The 19,735-nt window shown below is 40.8% G+C and overlaps 2 protein-coding genes across 5 annotated transcripts in view; both read right to left on the reverse strand.

Annotated features, from left to right (window-relative positions):
- Nucleotides 1–10,686, reverse strand: part of LOC139548087 (rho GTPase-activating protein 32-like) — a 28,057-nt gene extending 17,371 nt beyond the window's left edge. For 2 of the 3 annotated variants that reach the window (XM_071357425.1, XM_071357423.1), the window contains exons 1-5: nucleotides 10,300–10,686; nucleotides 7,319–7,447; nucleotides 1,717–1,830; nucleotides 543–642; nucleotides 209–306 (exon numbers count right to left, since the gene is read on the reverse strand). In XM_071357425.1, the coding sequence (XP_071213526.1) occupies nucleotides 209–306; nucleotides 543–642; nucleotides 1,717–1,808 (290 nt within the window). In that variant the 5' untranslated portion in view covers nucleotides 1,809–1,830; nucleotides 7,319–7,447; nucleotides 10,300–10,686. The remainder of the gene's footprint in view (nucleotides 1–208; nucleotides 307–542; nucleotides 643–1,716; nucleotides 1,831–7,318; nucleotides 7,448–10,299) is intronic. The other variant, XM_071357424.1, reaches the window with a different exon arrangement.
- A 3,715-nt stretch (nucleotides 10,687–14,401) lies between these two features.
- Nucleotides 14,402–19,735, reverse strand: part of igsf9ba (immunoglobulin superfamily, member 9Ba) — a 90,341-nt gene continuing 85,007 nt past the window's right edge. For both annotated transcript variants that reach the window (XM_071357426.1, XM_071357427.1), the window contains one exon: nucleotides 14,402–19,585. In XM_071357426.1, coding sequence (XP_071213527.1) covers nucleotides 19,371–19,585 — 215 coding nt within the window. In that variant the 3' untranslated portion in view covers nucleotides 14,402–19,370. The remainder of the gene's footprint in view (nucleotides 19,586–19,735) is intronic.

Genomic DNA, 19,735 nt, shown 5'->3' on the forward strand with positions numbered 1-19,735 from the left:
GAGAGAGCAGAGAGAAGGAGAGCAGAGGAAGAGGGCAGAGAAAGAGAGAAGGGGGAGATGGTAGTGTGAGAGTGAGAGAGCAAGTTGACCAGTCAGTCTCTGCCAGGCCCCAGCCCATCATTTTACTGCACTTTATTTTACTGCCCTGGTTTAGAGGCCCATTTTACAGCCCATAATAGACCGTTTCCGTGGGGACGGGAGCACCTACTTCTTCACGTTTTTGACCTTCATGCTGGCTGTGCTGACGCAGGAACGCAGGGTGGGCTCAGGCTCAACAGGAAGCTCTGTGACCTCATCACTCTGTACCTGCCAATCAACAACACACAATATCTGCCAATCAACACATACAATACTCAACATTCCTGACATGTAAACCAATTACAAGACAGTCAGCACTTTACATTTGCTGGTTCAATAATACTTAAAAGAAACCCATACTAGCAGTATATATATAAGACTACATAGTAGTAGAGTTCAGAGACTGCTATTCCAAGGTTACAGTGCTTGTATCAGACCTCAACTAGTGATTATAGACAGTGTACCATGTCAGTTGTGCTCTCTTTTGGAGATATCTCTGTTGGAGTAGTGCTCTTGTGTGGATCAGGCTGGGTCTCTTCTTTATCTGGTGTAATACACATGGCCCTACACAGGGAGAGGGAGGGAAGGACAGAGATAAACAAGGAGAGACAGATGAAGAATCTGAATCCATAAATACATTACATTTGAAATACTTGAAATAAAAAAACAATTTTCCATAGAAGCCACCAGAGGGAGCCAGTGAGAGACCAATATATTTACATCATGTTTCTGGTGCTCAAATCATGACACTGCACCAGTGGCCCAGAAAACATAATGTACCCTGTGGTATTTACATCCTTGTTACTCTGGTGATAGCACATAACTGCACACGGGCTCAAATGGCTCCTGACTGGTACAGAAAGCTCCAGAGAGGAGTATAGCCTAGCCTACATACAGTAAACACATCATTGGGAAAGAACATACTTAGCCTGACAAAAGAAGCATCTCACACTTGGTAGGACCAAAACAAAGCTATAATGGCTTTTGTGTATGTTCGGGTAAGCAAAGCCTTTCCTTTGAGTAAGTCACGAATGCAATCCGCCCACAAGGGAGCGCCTCACAAAACCTGCAGCTGAAATCTGAGTCAGTGTGCTAGGCAGAGGGAGAAAAGTCCTTTCAGACCAACTTTTCTCAGGGACAATGAAGAAGAGTGGTTGCCTTAGATTTGTCCTTCCTTCCAGGGCTCAGACACAGACTGAGTGATGCAGTGATACAGTCTCATAGACCACTGCTCCTGAGATCTGCTAAAAAGGACAAGAACACTGGCACTGATAGAATGAGCTCATCTCATCTGCTGGAGAGCTGTGATTAAATGAGAGCCATCCTATCAAGGCCTGGTTGTTTTACAGCATACTTACAGTAGATAGAGAAGAGATCATTTGTCTGTCATCGAAATACTGTAGCCATCACTAATGTCTTTTAGAATTCCTCTCTTTCCATCACTCTTCCTCCCCGTCAATCTCTCACGTACACATAATATACACACATGCTCGTACAATCACTCAAGCACACACATATCCTCAACTGATCCTGTATACGTCTCCTTTACATTTCTGGGTGTGATATCTGCAGAGTCCTGGTCAGCTGACATAGCAGCAGTACGGTACAGTGCAGCGTGAGTGTGAGAGAGTAACTCACCCCTCAAGGACGTCACCACTTCCTGGTTCTCCCTGATGTCCTGAGCCAGCATTCCCGATCACCGCGGCAACCCCATAGCCAGCCTCCATCATACTGCCTTACTGAAGCAGTCGACTGACGAGATGGAGGAGAGAGAGAGATGAGGGGGAGAGGAGAGTCAACCTTAGCTGGGAAGCTGCCAGACATTAACCCACTCTTAGCTGCAGCTTGCGCTGTTTAGAATAATTTCACGCCTTTTAAAAGATGAATGGTTAATGTGTCTATGGTAAGACAGGCATTCAGTGAACAAGTAAATACACACTTCCTACACGTCAAATTGTTTAATTCAAAACAGGTAATATTGAAACATTTCTTTTTAAAACAATCTGGAATCCATCCATACTGCAGGTGAAGTATTGGGACTTGAATGTGTGGCTGGGTTTGGAATGGTCCTTAGAGGCAGAAACTAACCCTTCATGATGAGTTATCCCAGAAGGGATAACAAAAAGTACATACTGACCTCTTAAACATTACAGTTAGAGAACACCCATTTTCAAAACAATTAATACAGGTCTAGGAGGAGCACTACATGGGAGCTTTAGGACTCTCCTTCCGCCAACATGTGTCTATGACTATGTTTGGCACCATCCTGAGAGGCAGAAACCAACCCCACCAGCATGGGAGTGTTGTGACAGCCCCCATGAGGACATAGTTCTGGTGTCAAGGTCTCCGAGCCATCATCCCTAATACAGCTCTTTATAGCCTGTCAACAAATAAAAGGAATGCTCTGACAGAGCGAAACAAACACATAACAGAGCCTTCTAATCTTTCCATAACTAGGCCTCATGAAAGGCAGTGCTGGGATCTGAACTCACATCTTAGATATTGGGCAAACACAGTGCAGTTGTAACCAACCAACCCCGCTCCTGGAGTGCTACAGTATGTGCATTGTGCACACAAAGTACCTCAGTTGTACACCTCAGCACTAAAACTCCCCAGCCAATCAATACTGAGGTAGTAAAACAGGAGTTTTCTCTTCTCCAATCAGAAGCTGTAATGATGACCATAGAGATGTTTGGAGTAAGGAGTAGTAGATAGATACATCAGGCCAGCCATTACAGTACAGGGTAGCAATTTCCCCAAGAGAGCAGGCAGAGGGAGGCAGCCCATTGGCCCGTAGCCACAGAGTGGTGCTCACTGCTGACAGAGTTCCACACAGCCCTCTGACTCAGCACAATGTGACCAGCCAGAGACACTGGCCAAACCAGACCCACTCCACACGCACAGATCAACTATATTCTACTGTACTCTCACCTCTCTCCAATGGCAGATGAAGCCTTTCTATAGGATATCCTATCAAACATTAATACAACAAATATTTGAGAGGATAGCATGATGACACAAAAAACAAGCAGCGATTTATCTGAAGTCCCAAATGTGTCCTGAGTCTCTCCAGGGATAGGCTACATTACTTTGAAGATGAACAAAGTAATACACTAGTTTGTATGTACAGAATGTTTTTGCCATTCAGTATAGTCTGGCAATCTGTCAACCATCAGAATGTTTGGTCCAACTTTGTTTGTCCATTAACCTTTTCAAAAGCACAGTAATCTTTTCACTGCATTGCATTTATTCCATTATAAAATGTAACATGCCCGACCTTGATTGTTCAGAATGGAGAATGTTTCTTCTCAGATAAGGACATCCTGTGCAGGACATTTCTGTGTAGCAGACACTCTGCACCGCCTTATGGCAACATGACAAGGTACATCCATTCATTTAGGATATCGATAACATGGCAATGCAATTCAATTTAATGAGAACAGATTTTTTTGCCACGTTAAATTAACCCATACCAAATGTGAGGCATTGGTAATGTCCCAAATGGCACCCTATGCCCTACATAGCGCATTTCTTTTGACCAGAGCACTATGAGTCCTGATCAAAAAGTAGTGCGCTATATGGGGAATAGTCTGTAATTTGGGACATTATCTTTCCCCTGCTTATCTGTCAGTCATACCAGACTGGTCATAGTAAAACCATCATCCTGCAATGTACAGTAGCGGTAGCTACAAGACATCTTGTTCACCACTTGAAGGAAGCTCTCCATTTCTGCTGCCTAGAGACAGAAACAGCTCTGATCTGGCTTTGACGACTCTGGCCTAAATGGTACTCCAGGAAAACTAGGGCAGCCTACGCAATTCTGCATGCCGTTTATGAAACCTGTATTACAATTCATGGGCTGGAGTGAGGAATTGATGCCCACACATTATCTCGAAGAGAAGAATTTCATGACACGATCCTCTGAAGCTTCATATTAGGCACACTAACATGTTAACCTAATGCATTTGCTACAGTGCTGTGCTGTATGCATGTAGGCCAAAAGCTTTAAGAGATGTGGTGTAATATATCTAAGGGAGCCGCTGGGAAGAGAGAAATGACTGTTGTTTCACCTCATACTGTTATGTTGTTCAGTTTCTCTGGGGTCACTGAGCAGCCCCCACCCAGACAGCTGAGCTCACACACACACACAGGGGTGTAGGCAGTACTGTATTCGTCAACAACATCTCCATGGGTTTTGATAGAGGCGCTCCCTAGTGTATGTTTCCATCTGGCTGTTGAGGGGAAAGTTTTGCACTCTCATTCGGAGCTCTGGAATGCGGTCATAAAGTTAGACGCAGTGGAGAAGGCCTGGGGTTGCTATGGTAACCTGCCGGTTGTGAGCTGCTCCTCTTCTCAACTGATGAGGAAGCCGGAAGAGGAAATGAAACGATGTACTATGAACACAATACTGTACTATGAACACAATACTGTACTATGAACACAATACTGTTTACAGTACAGTGGTGATTGTGTTTATGGGCTTAAAAACCTGATTAATGCTATTCTTCTCAGGGAGGAGAATCATACGATTCTATAATCTGATTTACATCTACTACAGTGGGATTCATTATGTTTCATCTCATGATGAATTTCATAGCTGTATAAATCATTATTTGTCCCATTCCAGACACACACAATGAGGATTAGAAATATAGTATAAAGGTCATAGACTATACTGTGTCCAAAAATACAGGAAATTCATTTATTTACACACAGTTTCTTACAATTGAGAAAAGCAATTCAACAAAGGACCGACCGTAAGCCTATTTGCATGTTGTTCAAATTTAATCAGTTAGGTATGTGAGAGGAATTGTTTAAGCTTAGTTGACACAGGTTTGGTGCTGGTAGTAACGTTTAAACGCCCACACCTGTAGAAATACACTTTTTCGAGCTGAAAGACGATGGCCAGAGCTTACCCATGATGCAGCACAGCGATTTAAGTCAATAAGTCATCGTTTTAGTCAAAGTATGATATACAGTATTTGGGCTTGAAGGGACAAATCCGAACTGCCCACTTCACGCAAATCCGTGAGAATGCAGTGTCTTTTCCTATCAAGTTAAGTTTTATTAGTCATATGTACGGGATACACATGGTATACACAGTCCAATGAAATGTTTACTTGCAGGTTGCTCCTCGACAATAAGAAATGCAGTGTCTGTTCCTATGACATGACAAACTCTATTCAGCCTACGTTTCGTTTCATGGCTGGGTTTTATTTGAATTTTACCACCCACCATGTTTATTAATCAGAAACTGCTGTATACCTCTTCGTGACTGAGATGAGCCAAACAGCCTTGTGTCCACTTGGCTGCCTGAGCCATGGAGCAAATTAAAATATGGGGTGCAAACGTGTGTTTCAGCACCTCCACTTTCTTTTACCTGAAAATTATCATAATCCATTGGATGTCAATTTTCAAAACATATTTTGATAGTCTGTATTAAAAAATATGACAATTTTATCAATTCTAAAATTACGTAATATGATAGCCCCCCCATCGCCCCAAGTTTTGCTTCACTACACGCTCCACTGCTTTTGATTTGTTTGCTATTCAGATAATGAGCAAAGACATTCTAGCCTACCATTTCACTTCCCGGTGAGAACCATGAGCACGGGCTGACTTGGCTTTGCTGTACCGCAGCCGAAGGTTGCACAGTGACCATTAACATGTAGAAAATCGCATATCAGTAGTCATCATCTATTACCGGAGCTTTATCTTATTCTCTCTAACTATTTTGATGGCGGATTCGCGGCCACAATTTATGGAAGATACCAAAACTTTGGAAACAACGAAGTTAAAGATGCTGGCAGAGTTACTCCACCTCAAGAATTCCATTTGGCGAAAGGCTTGGCACACGCATACTCAGGCCGACTGGCTCTCGTTCAGGCAAGTGAGAAATAAGTGCACTCAGGCTATCCGGAAGGCCAAAGTTAGTTACTTTAAGGAGCAGTTCTCTATCTGTGGGTCTAACCCCAAGAAGTTCTGGAAACGGTTAAAGACCTGGAGAATAAACCGTCCTCCTCACAGCTGCCCATGTCCCTTAATGTTGATGATGTGGTTGTTACTGACAAGGAGCACATTGCTGAGCTTTTTAAATCACCACTTCGTTAAGTCAAGATTCCTATTTGACTCAGCCGTGCCTCATTGCCCGTCCAACATTTCCTCATCTCCCAGCCCTTCTAATGTGACTAGCCCCGATGCTCCTCCCTCTTTTTCCCCTGCCCTGCTACAAAGTTTCTCCCTGCAGGCGGTCACTGAGTCTGAGGTCCTAAAGGAGCTCCTTAAACGTGACCCCAAAAAAACATCTGGGTCAGATGGTTTAGATCCTTTAAGGTTGCAGCCCCTATCATCGCCAAGCCAGTCTCTCCTCTCTGGGGAGGTTCCCATTGCATCTTTTAATTAAAGGGGAGATCAAGCTGATCCTAACAGTTATAGGCCAATTTCTATTTTGCCCTGTTTATCAAAAGTGTTGGAAAAACTTGTCAATAATCAGCCCTTGATTCTAAGCAATGTTGTGCTGCTATTTTTATGGACTTGGCAAAAGCTGTTGATACGATAGGCCGTTCCATTCTTGTGGGCCGGTTAAGGGTTATTGGTGTCTCTGAGGGGTCTTTAGCCTGGTTTGTTAACTACCTCTCTCAAAGAAGGCAGTGTATAAAGTCAGAATATCTGCTGTCTCAGTCAGTGCCTATCACCAAGGGAGTACCCCAAGACTCGATCCTAGGCCCCACTCTTCTCAATTTACATCAACATAACTCAGGCAGTAGGAAGCTCTATCATCCATTTATATGCAGATGATACAGTCTTATACTCAGCTGGTCCCTCCCCGGATTTTGTGTTAAACGCTCTACAACAAAGCTTTCTTAGTGTCCAACAAGCTTTCTCTGCCCTTAACCTTGTTCTGGACACCTCCAAAACAAAGGTAATGTGGTTTGCTAAGAAGAATGCCGTCCCCACAGGTGTGATTACTACCTCTGAGGGTTTAGAGCTTGTGGTACTCACCTCATACAAGTACTTGGGAGTATGGCTAGACGGTACACTGTCCTTCTCTCAGCACATATCAAAGCTGCAGGCTAAAGTTAAATCTAGACTTTGTTTCCTCTATCGTAATCACTCCTCTTTCACCCCAGCTGCCAAACTAACCCTGCTTCAGATGACCATCCTAAACATGCTAGATTACAGAGACGTAATTTATAGATCGGCAGGTAAGGGTTCTCTCGAGCGGCTAGATGTACTTTACCATTCGGCCATCAGATTTGCCACCAATGCTCCTTATAGGACACATCACTGCACTCTATACCCCTCCGTAAACTGGTCATCCCTGGGTTGCTCCTCTTTTCAGTTCGCTGCAGCTAGCGACTGGAACGAGCTGCAAAAAAAAAAACATTCAAACTGGACAGTTATCTCTATCTCTTCATTCAAAGAGTCAATCATGGATACTCTTACTGACAGTTGTGGCTGCTTAGCATGACATATTGTTCTCTCTACCTTCTTGCCTTTGTCTGTGCCCAATAATGTTTGAACCATGTTTTGTGTTGCTTCCATGCTATGTTGTTGTCTTAGGTCTCTCTTTATGTGTGTTGTCTCTATGTCGTGATGTGTGTTTTGTCCTATATTTTTTATCCCAGCCCCCGTCCCCGCAGGAGGCCTTTTGAAAGGCCGTCCTTGTACATAAGAATTTGTTCTTAACTGACTTACCTAGTTAAATAAAGGTTAAATGAAATAAATATAATAAGACAGACCAGTGGTTTCCAGCTAGCTAAGGTTAGCATGCTAGCTAGCTACACTGACAGCTGTCAGTCCCATATTTGTTGATGTTTATCAACTCCACGTGGAGATTCCCATACCCAATTCGCGAATATGTACAAGTAGCCTTCTCCATTCTTTGGGGGTGGAACCTAAACGTGCATTTCCTCTCTAGGACAGGAAATTACATCTAAATAGCGATGGAAACTTCCTCTGGGGGGTCCTTTAATATAACTCCCAATACCTCTACCCTTCTCGAATGAGCCTGCCTGTGGAGTCATTTTCAATATAGGCTTATCTTCAATATGGTTTTACTCATGAGAGATACAGCTGTGGCATAGTCTCCTATCCCCTACCCTGATCATTAACAAGCTTGCACACAGACTATAGTCACCTTTGACATTACACAGTGAGTGAATATCTGATCCATTTATATGATATATATGATCATATACACTACTTTTCAAAAGTTTGGGGTCACTTAGAAATGTCCTTGTTTTTGAAAGGAAAGCACATTTTTTGTCCATTAAAATAACATAAAATTGATCCGAAATACAGTGTAGACATGGTTAATGTTGTAAATTACTTTTGTTGCTGGAAACTACTGATTTTTAATGGAATATCTACATAGGCGTACAGAGGCACATTATCAGCAACCATCACTCCTGTGTTCCAATGGCATGTGGTGGTAGCCTTTTAAAATTATAAACTTGGATGAGCTAATTGATCATTAGAAAACCCTTTTGCAATTATGATAGCACAGCTGAAAACTGTTGTGTGGATTAAAGAAGCAATAAAACTGGCTTTCATTAGACTAGTTGAGTATCTGGAGCATCAGCATTTGTAGGTTCGATTACAGGCTCAAAATGGCCAGAAACAACAAACTTTCTTCTGAAACTCGTCAGTCTATTCTTGTTCTGAGAAATGATGGCTATTCCATGCGAGAATCTGCCAAGAAACTGAAGATCTCGTACAATGCTGTGTACTACTCCCTTCACAGAGCAGCGCAAACTGGCTCTAACCAGAATAGAAAGATGAGTGGGAGGCCCCGGTGCACAACTGAGCAAGAGGACAAGTACATTAGAGTGTCTAGTTTTGAGAAACAAACGTCTCACAAGTCCTCAACTGGCAGCTTCATTAAATAGTACCCGCAAAACACCAGTCTCAACCTCAACAGTGAAGAGGTGACTCCGGGATGCTGGCCTTCAAAGAGGCCTTGAAATACATCCACAGCTACACCTCCAATTGACTCAAATTATGTTAATTAGCCTATCAGTAGCTTCTAAAGTCATGACATCCTTTTCTGGAATTTTCCAAGCTGTTTAAAGGCACAGTCAACTTAGTGTATGTAAACTTCTGACCCACTGGAATTGTGATACAGTGAATTATAAATTAAATAATCTGTTGAAAAATTACTTGTGTCATGCACAAAGTAGATGTCCTAACCAACTTGCCAAACCTATAGTTTGTTAACAAGAAATTTGTGGAGTGGTTGAAAAACAAGTTTTAATGACTCTTGACTTTAACTTCTGACTTCAACTGTAAATACAATACCCAACATCTGATTTGGACCAAACGTTTTTCTAACAATGGGTTAAACCTGAGGAATCCAAAGGAATGGTCAAAAGCGTTATAGTATCAGTTCTCTGTGTCTGACAAGTAGTATGGAGCTGCGGCTTGAAGTATTGTTTCTTCATCCTATGTAATATATTCCCAGTGAAATTGGTGATGTTTTTTCTCCTGTTCAGAGAAATTAGTAATCGAATTTGTTAGGTTTATGTCTCATCCCACATCCTGATATTACCAGGTTCTGACAACTAGATGAAAGCTTTCACCACCCTGTGAAGTTCATAACTTATTTCATCCGTAGTCTAATTATCTGCATGGTTTCCCGAGTTGTAGAGGGAGGACCACATCAATTTCACGTGACTCCAAGTTAACTTCGATATGATGGTTATTATATCAATATCTCCGCATAAAGGCATTTCCACCGCAATTTTTCACATAATACATTTACAATCTGAGATGGTGGGTGTCATGGCTTGCTGAAATGACATGGAACGACCCTGTATTTATAATTACATGACAATATTTTAGGTTGACTATAATTACATTACACAATTGATGATACATCACATGGCTCACTTTTATTTTCCTGCATAAGTAAAAACAGAAAATGCATCACCTATGCCATTCATTCCAATTAGACTTTTGGGGGGATTTCTCCCTAACCAAGATGGCTGCCATTTTCGCTCCAATATGAAACTTTGAGGGTTTATAACCCCTCTAGTATTTTAATATGATCTCTATGTAGTTAGCATGTCATTACATACAACATACTTATCTCATAACCTTCAAAAGCCACAACATTCATTCACACCCTAACTTTCTCACTCACCTAAAACCAATACACACCACATCACAAGTAGCCTATGACGACGATAGTAACACTTTGAGATGGTCTTTTAAACATACCTGTAACCGTAGGACAAACCACCATGCGTCTCCTCTATCTTTTCCGAGTCGCAGTGTGCCGCGCAGTTCACCACTATTGAGGGTTTCGACAGCAATGACTTAGATTTTTCAGCATCGCACTACGAAGCCTAGTTCGCACTGCTTCAGTAAAAATGTGTAAAAAGTCATCGATTCGTCGATGAACATGTCCTAAAAAAGAGACCATGGCACTGAAACCGTAGACTCCTATGCTCTGCACCCGACGCTGTGAGCGCGCAAAACCAGGCTGGGCGCGTACTCGCAGGCAAATTCAATGATTCCTTAAATTATTCTAATCCTAGTGCCCTCAACTGTCCTAGTAGGCCTACATCAGAGATCAGGTTTCAATCGCTCTTTCACTCCCAACAAAGAAACAAAAGTATGTGTACTATGTTGTGGATGATTTATTAGAAGAAAGATATTTGCTATTGGCAAACAAAAAGGAGCCTTGTCAACTATTTCATCAGTGGATTTCAGTATATAGGTTATGTTCACACATTCGCACCCATGTTGCAACCTGGACTCGGGAGTAGTCGTAACATAGTAAGGACAAATCCGGGACACTCCAATTAGTATGATATATTAAGTATGGTATGTATTAATTTGTGGATGTCTATCATCCATTTCGTATGATATGTTACAAACAACAATGTGTATGATACTGTATGTTACAAATAACAATTCGTACAATATGAGGGCAAAACTAAAAGCGTGAACCATTTAACTATGGCAAGGTCACTGGGAATATGGCCAAATACAAACAGTGTAATGCAATCGAACAGGCAAAACGTCAGTATAGAGACAAAGTGGAGTCACAATTCAAAGGCTCAGACACAAGACGTATGTGGCATGGTCTACAGACAATCACGGGCTACAAAGGGAAAACCAGCCACGTCGCGCACACCGACATCTTGCTTCCGGACAAGCTAAACACCTTCTTCGCCCGCTTTGAGGATAACACAGTGCCACCGATGCAGGTCGCTACCAAGGACTGTGGGCTCTCCTTCTCCGTGGCCAACGTGAGTAAGACATTTAACCGTGTTAACTCTCGCAAGGCTGCCGGCCCAGACGGCATCCCTGGTCGCGTCCTCAGAGCATGCGCAGACCAGCTGGCTGGTGTGTTTACGGACATATTCAATCTCTCCCTGTCCCAGTCTGCTGTCCCCACATGCTTCAAGATGTCCATCAATGTTCCTATACCCAAAAAAGCAAAGGTAACTAAACTAAATGACTATCACTTCTGTCATCATGAAGTGCTTTGAGAGACTAGTCAAGGATCATATCACCTCTACCTTACCTGACACCCGAGACCCACTTCAATTTGCATACCGCCCCAATAGATCTGACGATGCAATCACCATCACACTGCACACTGCCCTATCCCATCTGGACAAGAGGAATACCTATGTAACAACGCTGTTCATTGACTATAGTTCAGCATTCAACACCATAGTACCCTCCAAGCTCATCATTAAGCTTGGGGCCCTGGGTCTGAACCCCGCCCTTTGCAACTGGGTCCTGGACTTCCTGACGGGCCACCCCCAGGTGGTGAAGGTAGGAAACAACACATCAACGTCGCTGATCCTCAACACAGGGGAATCACAATGGTGCGTGCTCAGCCCCCTCCAGTACTCCCTGTTCACCCATGACTACATGGCCACTCATGCCTCCAACTCAATCATCAAGTTTGCAGACAACACAACAGTAGTAGAACTGATTACCAACAATGATGAGACAGCCTACAGGGAGGAGGTGAGGGCTCTGGGAGTGTGGTGCCAGGAAAATTACCTCTCAGTCAACGTCAACAAAACAAAGGAGCTGATCATGGATTTCAGGTAACAGCAGAGGGAGCACCCCCCTATCCACATCGACGGGACCGCAGTGGAGAAGGTAGAAAGCTTCAAGTTCCTACTATTGTTGTGAAATTGTTAGATATTACTTGTTAGATGTTACTGCACTGTTGGAGCTGGAAACACAAGCGTTTCGCTACACCCACAATAACATCTGCTAAACACGTGTATGTCACCAAAACAATTTTATTTGATTTATTAAAATGTGCAAATGTATGATATGTTACGAATTCCAATTTGGCATGTCTAACGTTGGCTAGGTGGATAATGCTAACGTTAGCTAGGTGGCTAAAGTTAGCTAGGTTAGGGTTAGGAATTTGGTTAAAGGGTTAAGGTTAGGGGTTAGGGGAAGGGTTAATTAACATGTTAAGTAGCTGCAAAGTAGCTAAAAAGTAGTAAGTAGTTGCTAATTAGCAAAAAAATTCCATGATGATATTCAAACATGGAACCTTTGGGTTGCTAGACGTTCACGTTATACGCCTACCCATCCACCCCATTCACCCTACTTTTGTTTTTGCCTTACAATTAAGTAACCATCTGTCTCATGTAACCATACCAAACGCACCTAATAATGCTAATTTGGATTCGCTGATTTACATTTAGTATATTACGTCTACTCTGAGACCAGGCTGCATAAACACAACCCCATATCTATTCTACCACATGCCACTACCCACTTCATATTTGTAGATACAGTCCATTATTACTATGCATTCTAGCTTTTTTATTTATTCTATTCTTGCTATTTTTGACCTGACTCCTTTATTGTTGTTATTGAAATTGATGAATGTACTGCGTTGTTGAGGGAGCTAGCACATAAGCATTTCATTGCACCTTTTATACCTGCTGTAAAGTGTGTATGTGACTAATAACATTTGATTTGAATTGTATTTGTTTTATGACACTGATCATTTGACAGGACAAATAACCTATCAATGTGCTGATTTCAGTATGAATAAACTACATGTATATGAACTTGTCAGTGATCAGTGATGTCTATAAGCTCAGTATATAATTCATTTAAAAACATAAATTCTCAATTTACCTGGTAAAATAAAGATAAACAACACACTCAACACAGATGATATACTAATGACATCATCTGTGTGTACCTACTATCAACAATAAGGCCTAAGAGACCAAACGTCTTTTGCCTAAGGCAAAACACTTGACTTGTATGTTTACGCTACACTAAGTAGACAAAACATTAAAAAGACCTGCTCTTTCCATCACATAGACTGACCAGGTGAATCCAGGTGAAAGCTATGATCCATTATTGATGTAACCTTTTAAATCCACTTCAATCAGTGTAGATGAAGGAGGAGGAGACAGGTCAAAGGATTTTAAAGCCTTAAGACTATTGAGACATGGATTGTGTATGTGTGCCATTCAGAGGGTGAATGGGCAACAAGAAAAACATGTAAGTGCCTTTGAACAGGGTATGGTAGTAGGTGCCAGATGCTGCTGGGTTTTTAATGCTCAACAGTTTCCCGTGTGCAGCAAGAATGGTCCACCACCCAAAGGACATCCAGCCAACTTGATTTTAACATGGGCCAGCATCCCTGTGGAACGCTTTCGACACCTTGTAGAGTCCATGCAGATGAATTAAGGCAAAAGTGGGGGGGGGGGGGGGGGGGGTACAACTCAATATAAGGCAGGTGTTTCTAATGTTTGGTATACTCAGTGTATATGCAGACAGAAAGTGATTTGTTTTTGCCAAGCCAGAGAGGAATTTGAACATGAGTGCAAAGGCCAATGTGTTGTGATGACATACCTCATTCACTGTCAGTATCTCTCCAGTTTAGTCATTGGGTGGTGGAGTTATCTCAACACTAGACTCATGACTGATGTGCCAGGTTTCACATTGTAGTTGAACAAGACTTTATTGTTACATACTGTAAGTGGAAAGAATCCCTCTTAGCAATTTGTGGAAGTGATTTCAACTTAACATCATCTTCATTTCATATAGGCCTACAGTACTTTGTATGGTCAGACTTTTCTATAACCCACTATATACCAATTGTATGAACTGTATGCATCTGACTAGATAGCTTTACAATAATATATATAAATACTCTAAATAAATACTTATTATCTAGCCCCCAACCATGGTGTCTGGCTCTCTATCCAACACTCACACCTTGTGTCAAGTAGTTGAAACTACACCTCTACAGTTCAGACAGAAGTTCCATTTTAGTTTGTTGATACAAAAATAACGCAAGCACATACATAAGCACGTTTTAGATTTTTATTATATCAAAATACAAAAATTTAAGAGGAAAATATTACATTGGACTAAGCGTTGGAAATTGACACATGATGGACATGAACGCAACGCTGCTTTCCACTTATTATTGGCATGCCATGGATCATCATAGAACATGCTGTATGTCTATGTCACAAACCGCTCATGAGCCAATGATACAACAAATTTGCCAATGCCTTTTTTAATAAACGTATGCCACTTTGTCTTGAGCCTATGCCACAGGTCATAAGCCTTTGTCACCTATTCTCTAGAAGCCACTGGTGGTATTAGGCCAGTGCGTTTATGCTTTTTCTTCAGGGTTTATTTTGAAGAAGAAATTCCATGGCAGTTGAACATGAAGTGAGCAACACGTGATCCCAGACAATATTGAATTCCCTGGACAACAGTGGCAAAAGAGAAAATCAACACAGACTAGTATTTTACATAAGGCTTTGGTACAGCACCATACAGTAGATGAGTTAATTGCTCACATAAAAGTTAAGTGTAAAATAATTCCTGATGTCAATCAAACATAACTGAATGATGAGGCTCCAAATGATCCGCAGGTTATCATTGTAAAATAGACAAAAAGTAAAATATGTTTCATGTTTTTGCTTTGGAATATTTACATATGAACAGTCTGATATAGATCAATTGTTTCAGTTGAAAAAGGCATATTGAAACAGATTATGCACAGAAGATGTCAACATAAAATATAGAATGTAAACGTGATGTACAGCACACGCACATGCCTCAATGGATGAAAATATGCTATGACATGACTACATATTCTTCCTTTAAGCACTACTGGCTTGAGGATGAGGAGCATTAGTTAAAACAGTCAAAGATGTAGCACTTATTGTACAGTAATAATACATTCTATTTCCTCAGTGCTGGTACACATGGAAAAACAGAGAACATAGAAAATACTACATATTCCATTTTCTGTCTGATCACAACCAGGTTGAAAGTTTATGACTGATTGCTGAATAGGCTCTTTTGTATTGTCTCTACATGCAAGATAAATATAGTTAAATCAAATTTGCTCTAAGTATAATCATACCAGCTCCTACTTATGCACTAAAAGCCTTTAAGCAGAAAAACACAAAATAAAAGTTGATCTAAGAGTACAGGATCTTAATTTGATCGCCCTGTTGCAGGAGAACTTTCCTGCAATGCATGATATTTCATACTTGTAGTGTATTTGAGGTTTAAAAAGGCTTCTGAAGTTTGTAATTTCCACTTTGACATTTCAGACTTGATTTTCCCTTAAGAAAAATATATCAGCCCCTACAAAAATGTCCATTAATTATAATCACTATAATAATTCACATTTTCTCTTGCTGCAGGTTTATTTTCCTGCTGTAGCAAATTGGCTCAAATTAAGATCCTACATCTGTACCTCCAAAGCAGCCCTCTTACATACGGTATGTATTTTTGTTGTTGAAAAAGCAAGAGAGCCCGGAAGACTACATACATTAGTAAAAGTCTATATGAAGAATGTGTCAGCAATACCTTTACCAAAACATACGAGAAGAATCAGCTTAAATACAAACGCTGTTTGATGAATACTCTTATTGGCTATACTGTACAATACTGTCTCCCAATAGGAGACTTTATGACAACAGTGGAGAGAAATCACATAAGAAGGTTATGCCCCTGCAGTAGTGTGCTTGAAAACAGTGTTGTCCATCAAAAATAGTTTTGACATGTAGGAAGTGTGTAGTGTAGAATGACCTTCTCATGCCCTGATCATGGGCTCAGATTCCCTCCCCTGTCTGCTGTTACATATTTAATACGGATCAAAAGTACTGATAAATAACTTCACACCACGTAGGTTTCCCCATCTAATCTGGGTATTATATCTTCCCTTCAACACAAGTAAAACACTTTGGAGAGGGAACCCTGGAAGCACAGACAGAGGCTGGAACAGAGACGGAAACTAACTATTGTTCCATTGCTACATTATTCTAAGTCTCTTTGATGTATTTTTTGAATGTCACCACACTATCTATTGCCACTATCTGATTCCACAATCAATACAATTTGCTCATTGCCAATCACACTAGTTTATTAATAGGACTTACAACGATGGAACTAGTTGAGTTGGTAAAACACAGAGGACTTCAAGAGAGTAGGGCTCTGATCTACAGCACCACAGAGTTAAACATAGCACCAAGTCATAATGTTGAAAGCAACTACGTCCTAGTAGCACGTACGTCATCTCTAGCTAATGTAAACACGACTTCGGTTGCAGCACATACAGTACCCCATAACTATTAGATTGTTTGTGGCTCTCTTTTGTTTCTCTCATACTTTGGACATCTGGAGGCAAGTGATCATGAGTGAATCTACCTGTGTGCTTGTGAAAGTGTTCTGTTTCAGATAAGGTTTAGTCCAGCAACGACACGTTGATGATTTCAAATTGGTATTCATTCACATACTATACAACAGAAGAAATACTACTGAACTTGTGCAGCCAACAGGCCCACATGACAATAAAACATTTGTTCTGTGCTAACATTTACTTTTCCATAAATGTAAAATAATGTCTCCGAAAATATGACAAATGAAGCACCTTAAGATGTTTTATAAATATTGTCCACTTAAAGCCTTAAAGCAAATAATTTCATCACATTTAATATTAACTTGCTTTAAATCTGTCTCTCTATTTTTGTACTCAAGCATAATGAACATAATTCTGTTTCATCTTCACAAATACAGTACACACCATGTATACATTATGAATATAGATTTCCCCCATATCTTACATATAACCAATTCTTGGAATATGCACGTTGATGTATCAATTTCAAATAACTTAATTCCACAAAATCGTCACTATCTCACCAATCAAAAAAAAATAGGTTGGAGTGAGTGAAGAGGGCAGATAAAGTTGATGTTTTGATCACTGATTTATATTCTATAGCAAGCAGAGGGGTTCAATTAACATACATTCAGAGAGTTCTTATGTCTAGTTCAACTCCTGAATTGCTATCAATAAAGATAAAAGTGACTCCAAATCAGACAACTGGTTTAAAATGTCAATTTCTTCCAGTGATTCATCTTGTAAGTGTGTAAGCGTAAAGCTCTCTAATAGGTCTAGTTTACAGGGTGAGAAGAAAATGATAACATTAACCATCAGTGTAAAGGAAAGAATTCAACCAAGAGTGGTTGAACCCATCCTTGGTTAACCAGCTAACCTTGTGTGATAAATCAAATCAACCTATTGTGCCAACTAGCCAACTAGCCAATTAAACCTAAACTTAATACCACCACATGCGACAGGTCATCCGTTGTACTATGACATCAGGATAGTCACTTCCTGTACAGCAAAACATACATTCATTATCGGTTAGTGTTAAAATGAATAAACATACAGAGAAATAGCTAGCAGGTAATATTATACCGTTGCTAGAGATAAACAGTTGAGAGTCGAGACAGCCACCCCACCTTTTGAGTTTAATTAATGTAACCCAAATGTTGTCACTTGTCATCTAACAAGCCCACTTGTTAAAATCGCCTAATAAAGCAACAGCAATCAGATCTTTCAATACAGTATTCCGTATTACAGCTGTTTTGAAATATGAACATCAGTGGCAAGTTTCACTTTCTGCATAATAACTACTTCTGTACCTTTTACATTTAAATGTTGATTAAATTGTGATTTTTTTTATATCTATGTTATAGCATTACCACAGTTTGAAACCTGAAATGATTAACACTGTCATCATAATCACTAATTGTTATTATAGGTCTGTTCTATTAGTAGAATATACACAGTCAAGATGAAAAAAAGAACCAGAGTAATACACCTTCAGTGCCCCTTACTCACAGCTAGGTGTCCTTGGCAGAAAAAGTAGAGTCAGTCCACAGGTCAGACTGGAGCTTATCATGAGTCCCAACAGAGAGAGAGAGAATGCGTGAAGGCGAAGGAAAAGGCAGTTAATTCACTTTTCAAAAACAAGAGAGAAAAGGCGAACAAGGCACCTAGAGATGTGCCATACTCCACAAATGACTGGAGGTTTCCTCCATATTAATGAAAAACACTGTATACACATTTATCACATTTTCTCACCCGTTTTCTGTCCTCACCCTATCAAGTGTACATTTGGCCTCTTGAACACAAAGTTACTGTATGTCTTAGCAAGAAGAACATGGGCTCACCTTTACTGGGTGTGATCACATGGTTAAATGCAAGAGAGTGAGGACAAGTCTTTTAGTGATTTGAAATATACCAATATCATACCACGCCTTGTATTGGATGATGTTCTTTTGGGATTAAGCAAAATATGCAGATTGGGCTCAATATTAAAAGCAGATGAAAATCAGACTTCAGGCCATAGCATCCAATTCATGTGTGAAGTGAATGATATTATATACCATTTCTTTCATACATTTCATTTGAAAAATCATGTAAAATAGGTATTGTCCAATAGAATTACAGAAATTCTGCACTTACTCTGAGGTATATTTTGCGATAAGTACCCTGTGTTAGATACTGACACTTTTTGAATTGTAGGAAAGGACTGAGGTCCTTGTCTAAGGAACGCACCAGGTTTAGTCCACTGTGTCACTGTAACACCTCAGATAGACTCCTCAATGACCAGGGACTTTTAAGGTGTTGTGAATTATTTAGATCAATGCATTTTACTACAATAGGAGATATTGTCCCCTTTTTCATTATTTTATGTATTTACATTACAGATGTTTTATCTGGTGAGCCTAACAACGTTATCCTCGGGGAGACACGGAAAACATCTTTATTTTGTCTCAAAATTATTTGGAAAACGCTAGAGACAGGTTACCCACTGCCAAAAGCTGAATGGAATTAATCACATGATTATCATAATTTCTGTATGGGAGTTATAGGGAGATCTAGGTTGGCGGGTCAATGTAGTTGCCACCCATGGCTTGATCTGTCTGTGAGTGACAGTAGTGAACATACTGGTCAGTGGTCAGTGGGGAGTCCTGTAGTTGGGCCCGTCTGAGTCTGTACTGGCTAGGATGGCCGCCTGGTCCTCCTCAGAGCGTCTGCTGCGGCGCAGGAGGGAGGTTAAAAAGAGATATGGGTTCTTCCTGTTCTGCCTTTTCCTCTTCCTGTGGAGGTAGAGATCTTCTCTGTGAGCCGAGGGGGTCTGGGATTGCTGCTGGGTCTGAGAGGGAGACACACCTAGGGATGGAGAGGTAGTGTTATTGAGGATACAACAGAGAGGCATTTAGTATGGTCCCAGACCATACTAGTGTTGTAAAGCCAACAACTATGGTAGTTACATAGGCATGACAACGATAGGATTTGGCTTTACATCACAAACAAATTTGA

The sequence above is a fragment of the Salvelinus alpinus genome, chromosome 21 (assembly GCF_045679555.1).
Source record: "Salvelinus alpinus chromosome 21, SLU_Salpinus.1, whole genome shotgun sequence".
In the NCBI taxonomy this organism is placed as follows: Eukaryota; Metazoa; Chordata; class Actinopteri; order Salmoniformes; family Salmonidae; genus Salvelinus; species Salvelinus alpinus.